The 15,000-nt window shown below is 49.3% G+C and overlaps 1 protein-coding gene across 1 annotated transcript in view; it reads right to left on the bottom strand.

The window, feature by feature from the left end:
- CTH (cystathionine gamma-lyase) overlaps positions 1 to 15,000 on the bottom strand; it is a 36,368-nt gene that overhangs the window by 14,146 nt on the left and 7,222 nt on the right. Inside the window, exons 2-6 of the mRNA XM_056814099.1 lie at positions 10,745 to 10,826; positions 9,876 to 9,971; positions 8,885 to 8,994; positions 2,199 to 2,330; positions 561 to 693 (exon numbers count right to left, since the gene is read on the bottom strand). Of these exons, the coding sequence (XP_056670077.1) occupies positions 561 to 693; positions 2,199 to 2,330; positions 8,885 to 8,994; positions 9,876 to 9,971; positions 10,745 to 10,826 (553 nt within the window). The remainder of the gene's footprint in view (positions 1 to 560; positions 694 to 2,198; positions 2,331 to 8,884; positions 8,995 to 9,875; positions 9,972 to 10,744; positions 10,827 to 15,000) is intronic.

Below are 15,000 nucleotides of genomic sequence, written 5' to 3' on the forward strand. Positions count from 1 at the left end.
CTGTCTCTCTCTCTCTCTCTCTGTCTCTCTCTCTGTCTCTCTCTCTCTCTCTCTCTCTCTCTCTCTCTCTCTCTCTCTCCCCTCTCTCTCTCTCTCTCTCTCTGTCTCTCTCTCCCTCCCCCTCTCTCTCTCTCTCTCTGTCTCTCTCTCTCTCTCTCTCTCTCTCTCTCTCTCTCTCTCTCTCTCTCTCTCTCTCTCTCACTCTCTCCCTCTCTTCTCTCTCTCCTCTCTCTGTCTCTCTCTCTGTCTCTGTCTCTCCCTCTCTCCGTCTCTCTCTCTCTCTCTCCGTCTCTCCCTCTCTGTCTCTCTCTGTCTCTCTCTCTCTCTCTCTCTCTCTCTCTCTCTCTGTCTCTCTCTCTGTCTCTCCTCTCTCCGTCTCTCTCTCTCTCTCTCCGTCTCTCCCTCTCTGTCTCTCTCTGTCTCTCTCTCTCTCTCTCTCTCTCTCTCTTCTCTCTCTGTCTCTCTCTCTGTCTCTCTCTCTCCGTCTCTCTCTCTCTCTCTCCTTCTGTCTGTCTGTCTGTCTGAGGTCCCTTCAGCCCTAGAGCTCTCTCCTACAGGTCAAGGGAGGGGGCGGGAGGGGAAGGAAAGGGCTGGCGCTCCTGGAAGGGCAAGGCTCGGAGGGGAGGAATCCATACCGTTCATGTACTTGGTCGCGGAGTACATACAGATGTCGGCTCCCAGAGCCAAAGGACGCTGCAACAGAACAGAGGCGGCTCGTCAGGGGTGCCGCGGCCAGAACCAAGCAGAAGCCCCCCCTGCAGCCTCCCCTCCCCCCAGCTCGAAATCCGGCCTCTATCGGCCGAGGCCGTTCGGTCTCCTTTGGTCACTCCACATTTACTGAGTGCCTGAAGAGCCGGAGCCGAGGGTCGGGCCGGCAGCCCCTCCGGCGCCTTCAGATGAGCGCTGGAGGGGGGCGGCCGTCCTGAGCTGGGCACGAAATGAGACTTTGGGAGACCCCCTCGGAGAGGGCTCCTGTGGGGGGCTCGGACCCAGGGCCTCGGCTCACTGGTAGGGCTCCCTCTCTGTCCGAGCAGCAGCCCCGAGATGGGCTCCGAAGCAGAAGAGTGGCGAGGACGGGCGCAGGCTCGGCCGCCACCCCCGTGGCCCCCCTCTCCCCCCGCTGCCCCTTCCAACAAAAGCTGAACCTCCTGTGAAGAGGCAAAGGGCCAGGGCAGAGCCCGAGCCACCGGGGGGCCCGGGCCGCGCTGCCTGAGGCTCTTCCGGGCAGAGCCCGAGCCACCAGGGGGCTCCACCAGGGGGCCCGGGCCGCGCTGCCTGAGGCTGTTCCGGGCAGAGCCCGAGCCACCAGGGGGCTCCACCAGGGGGCCCGGGCCGCGCTGCCTGAGGCTGTTCCGGGCAGAGCCCGAGCCACCAGGGGGCCCGGGCCGCGCTGCCTGAGGCTCTTCCGGCGAGCCACCAGGGGGCCCGGGCCGCGCTGCCTGAGGCTCTTCCAGCGAGCCACCAGGGGGCCCCGGGCCGCGCTGCCTGAGGCTCTTCCAGCGAGCCACCAGGGGGCCCGGGCCGCGCTGCCTGAGGCTCTTCCGGCGAGCCACCAGGGGGCCCGGGCCGCGCTGCCTGAGGCTCTTCTGGCGAGCCACCAGGGGGCCCGGGCCGCGCTGCCTGAGGCTGTTCCGGGCAGAGCCCGAGCCACCAGGGGGCCCGGGCCGCGCTGCCTGAGGCTCTTCCGGCGAGCCACCAGGGGGCCCGGGCCGCACTGCCTGAGGCTCTTCTGGCGAGCCACCAGGGGGCCCGGGCCGCGCTGCCTGAGGCTGTTCCGGGCAGAGCCCGAGCCACCAGGGGGCCCGGGCCGCGCTGCCTGAGGCTCTTCGGGGGGACAGGGACGGCTGCTGCCGGGAAAGGAGGATTCGGGAAGCCTTTTGCTCAGAAGGCGCCCCGTCCCGCTCCGGCCTCTCATCGCTCTACAGAGCTCACGGCTGCGTGAGGCTCCTCGGAATTAGGCCAGACAACGGTGACTGAGGCAGAACGACGGGCACGTGCCGAGCCCCCACCTCTCCTCTGCCTGGGAGGGAGGGGGAAGGAGAGGAGGAAACTCCCAACGGTCAAGAGAGACTTAGAAGGGCCTAAAGGACAACATGGCACACAAGCTGGCACTGACTGGTTCCTCAGAGTCGACACAGACCCACACATCGGCATGGAGGGCGCGTAGCGTTGGGGCAAAGCCTTCAGTGTTCGCTTACCTGGAAATAGGCTGACATGAACGTGTTGTCGACGACTAGGATGACGTCGCCGTGCTTGTGGACCACTTGGGCGCAGCCTTTGATGTCGATGACCTTCAAGCCGGGGTTTGTGGGAGTTTCGATCCAAACAAGCTGAAACCGAACAAGTCTGGTCAGTGGTGCTGGTGTGGCTGATGCCAACTTCCAGAAGCACCGGGACGTCTCGGAGACATTTTCGGGGACGTTCCAGGGACGTCTCGGGGACGTTTTGGGGACGTTCCAGGGACGTCTCGGGGACGTTTTGGGGACATCTCAGGGACGTCTCGGGGACATCTCAGGGACGTCTCGGGGACATTTTCGGGGACGTTCCAGGGACGTCTCGGGGACGTTTTGGGGACGTTCCAGGGACGTCTCGGGGACGTTTTGGGGACATCTCAGGGACGTCTCGGGGACATCTCAGGGACGTCTCAGGGACATTTTTGGGGACGTTTCGGGAATGTTTTGGGGACATCTCGGGGACGTCTCGGGGATGTTTCGGGGACATTTTCAGGGACGTCTCGGGGACATTTTCGGGGACGTCTCGGGGACATTTTCAGGGACGTCTCGGGGACATTTTCAGGGACGTTTCAGGGACGTCTCAGGGACATTTTCGGGGACGTTTCAGGGACATCTCGGGGACATTTTCGGGGACGTTTTGGGGACATCTCAGGGACGTCTCGGGGACATTTTCGGGGACGTTTCAGGGACGTCTCGGGGACATCTCAGGGATGTTTCAGACTGCTCGGGCCTGGAGGAAGAATACACACAATGGGCTTCTTTCTTGGCATGGCGCTCATCTAGTCTGACACGTCCCCCACACCTTACATCTCTTCATGGCCACACTTCACTCCCCCTTATTTCTAGGACTGATTCTCACGATTTTCTCACCTATCTGACAGCTCAGGCTTAGCACACACACTTGAAAACGCTTCCGTTATTTCCTCCTTAACTCATCATCTTAGGAGGGGCCAGAGAGGCGGCTCAGAGGACGGAGGAGCTGGGCCTAGAGACGGGAGGTCCTGAGTTTGAACACTTCCTTGCTGTGCAGCCTTGGGTAAGCCAACCAATCCCCAAGGCCCAGCCCTTGCCTCTCCCCTGCCTTGGAACCAGTACACAGGGTTGATTCTAACAGACACGAGAGCAGGAATCTGGTTTCTCATCTGCCCCCTCTAAGTCTCTCCATAAAGTACTGAGTAAATGATTCTCTGCGTATTTTGTCAGGCTTTTCTGCCATATTGATGTAAAAAGGACATCGATAGTATAGAAATTCTTTCCAGGAACCTTCTCTCGTTTCTCTGAATTGCAAATGCAAGAGTAGAAGCTGAAGCTCCTACTAGCTACAATGGAAATATCCTGGTTTTCCTCTTTCTTTTCTTTGATTTATTTTTTATGCTTTTTTTTTCTCATAAAACCTGACCCTAGTTTGATTCTTCTCTTACTTCCAATTTCATTAATTTCTCCTTTTATTTTCAGGATCAATAATTTGGAGTTTAATTGGAAATTTTCAATTTGCATTTTTTTAGTTGTGAACCTAATCCATCTCTCGGTTTTAAGGATGTAAACATGTTAGAGATGTAACTGTTCTGTCTAAGTACTGCTTCGGTTAAATGCCATAAACTTTGTTACTGATCATTTCCTCGCCATCATTCTCTCTAATAATGGCTTGCTTTGGAAGACATCCTCCTGGGTATCTGATTCTATCTACGGTTAAACGGTCGTCTCTTACTATCTCTTCTAGCAGGACATCATTAGTGATGTGTAGCAACACTGATCATTTGATGGGTTTATTTTATAGCCAACTATTTTGCTGAAATTGTTGGGTTCCGATTAAATTTGTAGTTGAATCTCCAGGATTTTCTACATGTCATCATATTCTCTGTGAGAAAGACACAGCTTTGTTCCCTTTGTCCACTCCGATACCGTCCATGTCTTTTTCTTCCCTTCTGCCATTGCTGGCATTTCTAGGACAACATTAAATAATACGTTGCTGATGGAACCGTGAACGGATCCGATCGTTTTGGAGAGCAATCCGGAATCACACTCCAAAAGGCATAAAAACGTGGGCACCTTTTGACCCAGAAATACCACTGTTGGGATGTTTTCTGGAGGGATCGAGGAAAAAGAAAAAGAAACAATACGTCCCAAAATATTTACAGCAGCTCTTTTTAGGGTGGCAAAGAACCAAAAACGAGCAACTGCCACCAACTGGGGAATGGCTGGACAAGCTGGGGTACACAACGGTAGTGGAGCGCTCCCGTGGCATAAGAAATGACAACAAGATGATCATTGGGGGAAAAAACAACCTGGAAAGACTTGGAAGTGAAGCAAAGTGACATGAGCAGAACTAGAACTCTGCACACAGCAGCAGCAATCATGTACAATGAATAACTGGAGTGACTTAACGATTATCGACAAGTCAAATATCCAGGAACAAAGGACTCAGGAGGCAAAAGGCTATTCCACCACCATAAAAGGCACTGGTGGAGTCTGGATGCAGAATGAAACATGCCATTCCTCACTGCATTTCCTCAATGAATTTTTCTCTAGTGTAAGTAATATATGTCTTGTTTCACATGATGAACACAAAGTATGTATCATATGATGATATACGTACAAACTATATCAAATGACCTGTCTTCTCGGAGAGGGATAGCAAAGAGAAAAAAAGAGACATAGATTTTTGGGCATAGCTAGTGTAAGAATTTGCTCCCCTTGGATAAGCATATTTATTATAATTTACTACATATTTACAACAAATCATACATGTTGCTATTGTTGTATTACATGTTATGTAATAAATTAAAATGCTAACAAAAATGACTTGTTTGTTGGTCCACTTAATTTTTAATATATAATTTGAAAGTCCTTTATTGATTGTAATTTTTATATATTATGTTCTCCAAAAGATATATTTAGTATTTCTGCTCTTTTGCATGTTTTGTGACTTTTTTACACCCTAATAAAAGGTCATTTTTTTGTGTAGATGCCATGTGCCATTGAGAAAAAGGTATATTCCTGTCTATTCCCATTCAGTTTTCTCCAGAGGTCTATCATATCTAACTTTTCTAAAATTCCATTCATCTCCTTAACTTCTTTACTGTTTTGTTTTGTTTTTTTGTTAGATTTATTTAGTTCTGAGAGGGGAAAGTTGAGGTCACTAGTAGTTTTACTCTCTATTTCCTCCTACAATTCATTTAACTTTTCCTTTGAGAACTGGATGCCATACCAATTAGTGCATATGTGTTTATTGTTGATATTATGCCAGTCTATGGTCCTTTTAGCAAAATATAATTTCCCTACTTATCTCTTTTAATTAGATCTTTTGTTTCTCTCTGAGATCATAATTGCTATACGTACATTTCTCTTTTATGTTAGCTGAAGCATAATAGAATCTTCTCCAGCCCCTTACTTTACTCTATGTGTCTTTATTTCAAGTGTATTTCCTGTAAACAACATATGGTGGGGTTCTGGCTTTTAATCCACTCTGTTATCTTCTTCTGTTTTATGGGTGAGTTCATCCCATTCACATTCACTGTTATGCTTACTAACTGTGTATTTCCCTCTATCCTATTTTTCCCATTTCTTCATCTTCCCCCTCTCTCTCCTTTTACCCTGTCTCTCCTCAAAAGTCTGTTTAGCTTCTAACTACCACCTCCCCAATCCGTAGCCCTTGTGATCACTCTTCCTTCTCTTCTTCCCCTCCCTTCCTCATTTCTCGGAGTGCAAGACAGATTTCTGTGCCCAAATGAGTGTGTATGTTATTCTCTCTTTGAGCCAATTCAGATGACAGGAAGGCTCAAAAGTTATCTCTCCATCCTTTCTTCCCCTCAACTGTAAAAGTTCTTCCTTTCATCTCTCTTCGGGTAGACAAATGATCCCATTCTCCCTCTCCCTTTCCCCTTCTCCCAGGGCATCCCTCTTTCTTAGCCCTTAAATTTTTTTTGTTAAATCATGCCTTCGTAATCAACTCACATCCTTGTCCTCAGTGTATACTTATGACTATCTTAAATAATGCTAAAATTCTTAGGACTTACAAGGATCATCTCATGTGGAAAGGGAAACACTTTAACCTTATTGAGTCTCTCAAGATTTCTCTTTTATAGTTACCCTTTATGCTTCTTTTCAGTCTTGTATTTGAAAGTTCACTTTTCTATTCAGCTCTGATCTTTTCATCTGGAAGCTCTATTCTCTATTTCACCAAGTACTATTTCCCTCCCCCCTTGAAGATTATAAATCTTAGCTCCTTTGATCTCCAGAATATCACATTTTAAGCCCTCCAATTCTTTAATGCAGAAGCTGCTAAATCATTTTGATTTTGACCGTGACTCCATAATATTTTAATTGTTCCTTTCTGACTGTTTGCAATCTTTTCCCCTGGACCTAGGAGCTCTGGATTTGGGCTATAATACTTCAGCAAGTTTTCATTTTGAGATGGCTTTCAGGAAGTGATCAGTCAATGTCTTCAATGTCCATTTTACTCTAGCTCTAGGCTTTCAGGGCAGTTTTCTTTGATAATTTCTTGAAATGTGCTATCTAGCCTCTTTTTTTTTTAAACCTATTTCATTGCCTAGTAGCCTGTTCCAGGTCACTCAGGGAAGATGAACCCTACAACCTCGAGGGAACATCCCAGAAAGTGCACAGAATGCCTAGTCCTTGGAGAGGAATCCTGCCTGAGGCCAAACCTGATTGGACTACGGCCACTGTATAATTATTCTAAAATGCAAAGTTTAAATTCTTTTTGAGAGTAATTTTAGGATAAGAAACATGCTACCTCTCCGAGTCCAGAAAGGGAACTGTTTGGAGAAGGAACCATGAAGCTGCCTGCACAGACCACACACTGCACCAGAAGATCCAGAGTGAACTTTGGGATGTGGTGATTTGGACTGTGTGGGGTTGAATGCATGTGTTCTGTATGTATACTCTTATGACAAAGGGGACTGCCCCCTAACTGGTTTTTTGTCAATGCACCTAGCAATCATTGGTGTTGTTCGCTTTTCCTCTTATCCTCAAATTATCGTAATTTCAAAGTTGGTATGTTTACAAGACCCATCGGAGAACTAGTCTTCCTCGGCTCTCAGGGGGAATGTATAATTGAAAATCTGTTACCCTAAAAAAAAGAACTACATTTCTCAGGAGCCCACTGACTTCCTGTCATTACATACTTCCTGCAGACAGAGGATATAATGCGAGGGGGAGAGTCCTACTTCTTGGGCTTGCAGTCAGTGGTGATGATGGTGAGTGGAGATTTTAAAAGTGGCCAACCAGCCATGGGCACGTGGCTTTTATTTTGTATCCTCTTTATTCCTTGATTTCTAATGATCATTTAATAAACTTCATAAAATATAACATTTTTATTATTAGAGATTATAATTTAATTTTTACACTACTCCTGGCTCTGCTGAGACCGGCTGGAAGGCCCAGCACAAAGAATTCTCCCTCTTGGCACCTTCTTCCTTTACATCTTAAAAAGGGTTCAGCAGAGCCTGTCAAGTGGACAAGGCTAGAAACGCTAGCTAGACTTAAAAGGCTAGACTTAAAAAGGAGTAAAAAGAACTCCTGGGAGAGACGCTCTCCTCCCCTGTAAACCTTAAAATTCCTTAGACTTATAAATGTTGGAAATTTCACCATTGGGAAATTTCATACTTGGAAAATTTCTTACTGATAGTCTATTGGAATGTGAACCCCATTGGCATGGGAGGTTCCTCCTCCTCCCTTCTTAAGATTACTTTAGGACAGAAACCTTTTGCTGAACAATGGAAAGGGCTTTGACCTATGCTTAAGCATAGAACAGGAATTTCTTTGAGTCATGATTGATTTTAGAATTGATACAATGGAGATACTTGGAATCAATCTCCACCCTACTCAGTCCTAACAGGATTGAGGAAGGGCTGCAGCATAGAGCAAAATTTAATTATTCCAATCTCTACCCTACTCAGGTTAACAGGATTTAGAAGGGCTGTAGCAAAGGATCAAAGATTTAATTATTTGAGAATATGACCTTCAACAGACATGTGCAAAGCCAGAGACCTCTGGGCGGTCCTGGGTTAAGCTAGAGCCTCCATTGGCACAGAGAAATTGATGGACAGTGATTGGTAGATGTGAGAACTGAGGGGAGGGAACTTGGATGGTTTCCTTAAGGATAGGGGGGTCTGAAGACTGGAGGTGGTTGAGGAGTTTGTCGGTGTGGTTGCGGTGTGCTCTGAGGAGCTTGCTCTGAAGGAAGCTGAAGGTGGGGGCCTCTGAGACTGTTTCTCCATTTTGGTCATGTGAGTGATAGGGACTGATCTCTTTTCTTTGCCCCAGCTATCTAAGGGCTTGGGCCTTTTGGCCCAGCCTAAACAGAAGGGGTATTTAAGCCCTATTCCCGTCTCTCCCCTTTCTCTCTCTCTATCTCTAATTCCTTTCTTCCTCCTATTTGTAATTAAACTCCATAAAAGGTTGACGGCTGACTTGAGTTTTCATTTAGGAATTACATAGCTGAATTCTTTGGCGACCTTAAATTAATATATATCAGTCTTTTAAAGTGATTTCCTTGTCACACCCTTTAAAGGAAAACATTTTCTCTTAGTCGTCTTTGGAGCCTCTAAAATGATTACATTTCACAATGAGAGACAGAGAAAGAGATGGAGATGGAGGCGACAGAGACCCCAAAGAGTCCACCTCAGTACCTTGGTTTCTGGTGTGATCGCCGCATTGAGCAACTCGAGTTTGGAACAGTCAACAAAAGAAATCTTCAAACCCAGTTCAGTTGCCACACGTCGGAAGTACCTGTTCGTCCCTGCAGCACAAAGGATCCAACCAACATGGAAAATGATGAATTCCAAGCCTCTCCCTGCCTAGCACTGGATTCCCCCCATTAATAGAAAAAACCCAGAATTTACTTCTCAGACAACATCTTTAGGCTAAACACAATCTTAGAGGCCATCTAACCCACTCTCTCATTTTATAATTGGGGAAACTGAAGTCCTGAAAGGGGAAGATTTGTTCAAGGCAGAGGCAGGATTTGAACTCAGCTCTTCTGACTCCCAATCCCGCCCTCCTTTGGTCCAGCCCTTCAGAACCTCAGTGGGGCACTCCCTGATCTGGCTGAGCATGTGCTATAAGAATGTCTGGACATTCCCTGGATTGAAAAAACTGCAAATCTCAGGCTTAAAAGCTGCCAGTTCTTGAAGCCGTACTGCTGGGGGCGGCTCCGTGGATAGAGCCAGGCCTGGAGGAGGCAGTTCTGGGTTCTGGCCTGGCCTCAGGCACTTGCCACAGGCTGGGTGACCCTGGGTGAGTCACTGCACCCCCATGGCTGAGCCCTCCCCTGCCTTGGCCCCAGGACACAGCCCTGACTCTGGGAGGAAGGTTTGAAAAAGTCCGTCAAGCAGTCCCAGAAGGAAGAAGGCATGAGAGGGCACCACGGAAAGACTTCTGTCAAGAGCCCAGGAGCTCAGGAGCCCAGAGCCCAGGAGCCCAGAGCCCAGGAGCCCAGGAGCCCAGAGCCCAGAGCCCAGAGCCCAGGAGCCCAGAGCCCAGAGCCCAGGAGCCCAGAGCCCAGAGCCCAGGAGCCCAGGAGCCCAGGAGCCCAGAGCCCAGAGCCCAGAGCCCAGGAGCCCAGAGCCCAGAGCCCAGGAGCCCAGAGCCCAGAGCCCAGAGCCCAGGAGCCGCACTTACCTCCATACACGTCGTTCATGCAGACGATGTGGTCCCCGGCCTTCAGGAGGTGGGTGATGTTCAGGGTGGCTGCCAAGCCCGAAGCGAAGGCCAGACCTGAAGCGGAACACGAGGGCATCAGAGCAGACACACAGATGGAGGCCCGGAAGCAGCCCCACGAGCGCCTCGGCCCCCCCCCCCATTTTAGGAGAGAGCGCGAGCAGCCGGCAGGACCGTGGCTGGGCTTTGGCCCGTCCCGCGGGAGCCGGGAGGAACGTTTTCAGGGAGCCAGAGAGGAGCAGCACCTCCTGCTCGGCCCCTTTTCCTCCCCCAATGTGATCTCTGGCTGCCCAGCCCCGTGAGGGGGCTCCCAATCAGCCCTCCTCCCGCAGCGCTCCTGGGTGCACCCAGAAGGCGATGCCGAAATGCTCCTGAGAGCCTCTTGGAGCGACGGGGCTTTGGGGACGGCTCATAAAGCTTCCACTTTCTTCAGAGAACACTTAGTTGGGGGCTGAACGGGAGAGAAGACGCTGCGCTCGGCTGGGTTCCGAGCAGGGTCTGGCAGGAGGGAGGAATGACAGGGGCTCCCAGGGGGAGGCGGGAGCAAGCGGAGGGGGGCCTGGGGCCCCAGCAGCCTCCCTGCACTCCGCCTCGGGGCAATGCAAGAGCAGCCGCGTTTGGAGGCTTTTCTGGACTTTCTTTTTAACACCGATTCAAATCGAGAAGATGCTCAAAGGGCCGTCTGTGGACCAATTGCGTCCTGTTGCAGAGCCCTCCTCGGCCCTCAGCGTGGCCCCTCAAGCTGTCCGCAGAGCCCCAACAGCCCCCAGAGGATCACCAGGGCCCCCCGGCGCCCCTGCCCGAGGAAGAAGCCAATGCAAAGTGCTCACAGTATTTCGCGCCGTCCAGGGTGGCCACCGCCTTCTCCAGGCAATTCCGCGTGGGGTTTCCCGAGCGGCTGTATTCGAAGCCCTAAAGAAGAGAGAGCGAGCTGAGGCGAGGGCCGGGCCGGGCCGGCTCCCTGGGCCTCGGGGGGAGCCGCGGGGAGGAAGGCCCTGGTGGGGGGCGCCGCGCCGGCTCAGGGACAAATCAGGGAGCCAAGAGTCAAGGCTCTTCTGGGAGAGAGCAGCCGGGGCACCCTCCGCCAGACCACGGACTGATGAATGGAAGCCCCGCTGTCTCGCCCATCCATGCGGAAGCGCCTTGAAGGCACGAGTGATTCTCTCATTTCTATTGCCTGGCCCCTGTGTGTCCTAGTGCTTGGCAGAAAGGAGCGCCTCCTGCTTCTTCATTCATTCATTCATTCATTCACTCACTCACTCAGTCACTCACTCACTCATTCATTCATTCACTCACTCACTCACTCAGTCATTCACTCACTCACTCACTCATTCACTCATTCATTCATTCACTCACTCACTCACTCATTCATTCACTCACTCACTCATTCACTCACTCACTCACTCATTCATTCATTCAGTCACTCATTCATTCACTCACTCACTCACTCATTCATTTATTCATTCATTCATTCATTCACTCATTCACTCATTCACTCACTCACTCACTCATTCATTCACTCACTCATTCATTCACTCACTCACTCAGTCATTCACTCACTCACTCATTCACTCATTCATTCATTCATTCACTCACTCACTCAGTCACTCACTCATTCATTCATTCAGTCACTCACTCATTCACTCACTCACTCAGTCATTCACTCACTCATTCACTCACTCACTCACTCACTCACTCAGTCATTCACTCACTCACTCATTCACTCATTCATTCATTCATTCATTCACTCACTCACTCACTCAGTCATTCACTCACTCAGTCATTCACTCACTCAGTCACTCACTCATTCATTCATTCATTCACTCACTCACTCAGTCACTCACTCATTCATTCATTCATTCACTCAGTCACTCACTCACTCACTCACTCAGTCACTCACTCATTCATTCATTCATTCACTCAGTCACTCACTCACTCACTTACTCACTCATTCACTCACTCATTCATTTATTCATTCACTCACTCACTCACTCAGTCATTCACTCACTCACTCACTCAGTCATTCACTCACTCACTCACTCAGTCATTCACTCATTCATTCACTCACTCATTCATTTATTCATTCACTCATTCATTCATTCACTCATTCACTCACTCACTCACTCATTCATTCATTCACTGACTCAGTCACTCAGTCACTCACTCACTCACTTACTCACTCATTCACTCACTCATTCATTTATTCATTCACTCACTCACTCACTCAGTCATTCACTCACTCACTCACTCATTCACTCACTCACTCACTCAGTCATTCACTCACTCATTTATTCATTCACTCATTCATTCATTCACTCATTCACTCACTCACTCACTCATTCATTCATTCATTCACTCAGTCACTCAGTCACTCACTCACTTACTCACTCATTCATTCATTCATTCATTCATTCATTCATTCATCCAGCCATTCCAGGTCCGGTTGGCGGGCACCCTGAGAAGGGGCTGCGGCTCCGAGGCCCGAGGGTCGGAGGCTCTGGTGCTCCTCTTGGGCCCGGCGTGGAGGCGCTTCCACGTCTCTCCACTTCTGCCTCAGGGGGCCCGGGAGAGGCCTGCCCAGAGAGCCCAACAGGAGGGCTCAGCCTGTCCTTGGCGCCTGCCGCAGGTCCCAAGGGAGCCGAGCCCAGTTCATCCCATCGAGGCCCGGGGCTAGGCAGTGCTCAGAGAAGGTGGCCCAGGGGAGAAGCCTCGGAGGGGAAAGAAGGGCCGATGGCAGCTTCAAAGGGAGCTTCTTCATCTCCCTCCTCGTCTTTAAGAGACCGGAACAGAAATGTTTCTAAGTAAGCGCAGCGGAAGATTCCGTCACCTAGGAGACAGGGAGGGGGAGGGGGGCCTCTTGTCGCCAGACTCCTCAGAGAGCAGGAGTTCTATGTCTGCCCGTCTCTCCTGACAGTCTGGACTGAGGAACAGACGTGAGGAGGCCGTGGGGGACTCACGTTTAACGGTTAGCTTCAGGGCAGTTAGGGGAGAATGTAGAGGGAGCCGGTGTAGAAGTTAGGCCAGGCCAGTGGGGCGAAGAACCTGCCCTCGAAGGCAGCAAGAAGAGGGTTTCTTAGAAACTACAGGGAAGATCAGGGCTTTGGGATGCTAATGTCACATCCCTCCTTCCTGTTTCCTCTCTGAACTCCTCCCAGAATACACGATGGGTTTGGTGTCTTATCCAACGGCTCTCCTCACTTCTGTCAAACTCCTACCCAAAACATAACCCTGAACCCAGCAAAGCCCTTGTGGAACCCTCAGAGCCAGAAGAGCCCTTAGGAATCAGCCAGCCCATCCCCGATTGCTTTACAGACAAGGAAACTGAGGCACGGAGAGCGGAAGCCACCATCCCCCCTTCCCTGCCTCGGCTTGAGGTGGGCTCGTGATACAGCCACAGAGGCCCAGATCATCCTCAGAATTCTACCGATATCAGAATCCATGAGGGCGCTTCTCTACTGGCAATGACAAACGGTCCTGCTAGCCTGGGAGGGAGGTTGTTGAGCAGAATCCCGCCATTAAAAGCTTTTAGGATGACACAAATGCTCGACACAAAACCAGAAGATGAGAAGGACTCCAAAACACTTACTAGCAAAGCCTCGGGAAAAACAGAGCAGGAGTTCAACTACAATTGCAGGAAGGGGTAAGTCAAGTTTGACTTTTTTTAATTTAAAAAAAAATTAATAAATTAAATGAGAGCACTAGAGGAAAAACAGGAAAGGAAATGCTTTATAGAAGAACTAACTGGAAAAGCAATGAGCATCTTGGCACAATGAGTATAAAACTTTGCCCAGACCACAAACTCCATGGAAATCGTAATGGTCCAAAAAGAAACTAAGGACCATATTAAACAATAACAAATACTTTAAAGCAAATCAAAAGATTAAAAATAGAAGAAAATGTAAAGTATAGGAAAAACTAGTCTAGAAAACAAATCAATGAAAGATAAGCCAGGCCTAGAGACAGGATGTCCAAATTCAGATCTGGCCTCAAACATTTCCTAGCTAGGTGGCCCTGGACAAGTCACTTTATCCCAATGGCCTGGCCCTCACTACTTCTCTGTTGAGAAACTAATATACAGTATTGATTCTAAGAGAGAAGAGGTAAAGGTTAAAAAAAAAAAGATTCACGGAGTACCTCCGGAATCTTTGCCAAGAAAATCACAAAAGGAGTCAATTGGACATGCCTGACAGCAACTGAAAGCCCCAACCAAAAGAAAAGAGCCAAGAGAACATTGTATTGTCCAACAAAACTGCATCACTCTCTTAAAACCAGAGGGCAAAGTGGAACTAGGAAAAAAAGCTGCAAGACCCCTCCTGAAAGAAATCTCCAGATGAACATTCCCAGGAAAACCATCCCTCAAATACAGAGCTTCCAGAACAAATAAAAGGTACTGCAAACAGCCAGAAATAAAGAATCCAAACACCAACCCTAACTTTAACCCCAAATCCAAACCATAGTCAGGATCACACAGGTTTTGGCAGCCATCACTATGAAGGAGCAGAGAGCTTGAAACGGGCTATCCCAGAAGGCAAAGGATGTGTGTAGGTTTACAACCAAGAAGAATTTACCTAACAAAACCAGGCATAATCCTACAGGAGAAAGAAGATCTCTTTAATGAAACAGAGGGTTTCAAGACATTCCTGATGCAAAGCCCAGAGCTGCATAAAAACTCTGAAGTTTGAACTCAGGCCCGAAGAGAAATGTTAAAAGACCAACATGAATGAACAATCATAAGGACCTAAACAAGGACAAACTGTTTATATTCTAATATGAGCATATAATAGGCGTGTCCCCTTGTGAAAGAAGAAGAAAAATAGTGAGAAATGTCCTTCTCCTGACACACACAGAATGGCTCTTCTGCCCAGGGTCACCCAGCTAGGAAGATGAGGGGAGGAACTGGGCTTTATGCAAAAGAGCCAGATGACACAAATTCAATTTAGAGGGGGTCTGCCAGGAAGGGTCCTTCTTCTGCAGGTTGGTCTTCCCCAGAGGCAGGACACCCAGCCTTCTGCGAGCCGCCTGTCCATATATTATGATGTAAAGACTGCAGCGAAGATTAAATTTAACTCTCCCCTGATGGTAAAAA

The sequence above is a fragment of the Monodelphis domestica genome, chromosome 2 (genome assembly GCF_027887165.1).
Source record: "Monodelphis domestica isolate mMonDom1 chromosome 2, mMonDom1.pri, whole genome shotgun sequence".
Classification (NCBI taxonomy): domain Eukaryota; kingdom Metazoa; phylum Chordata; class Mammalia; order Didelphimorphia; family Didelphidae; genus Monodelphis; species Monodelphis domestica.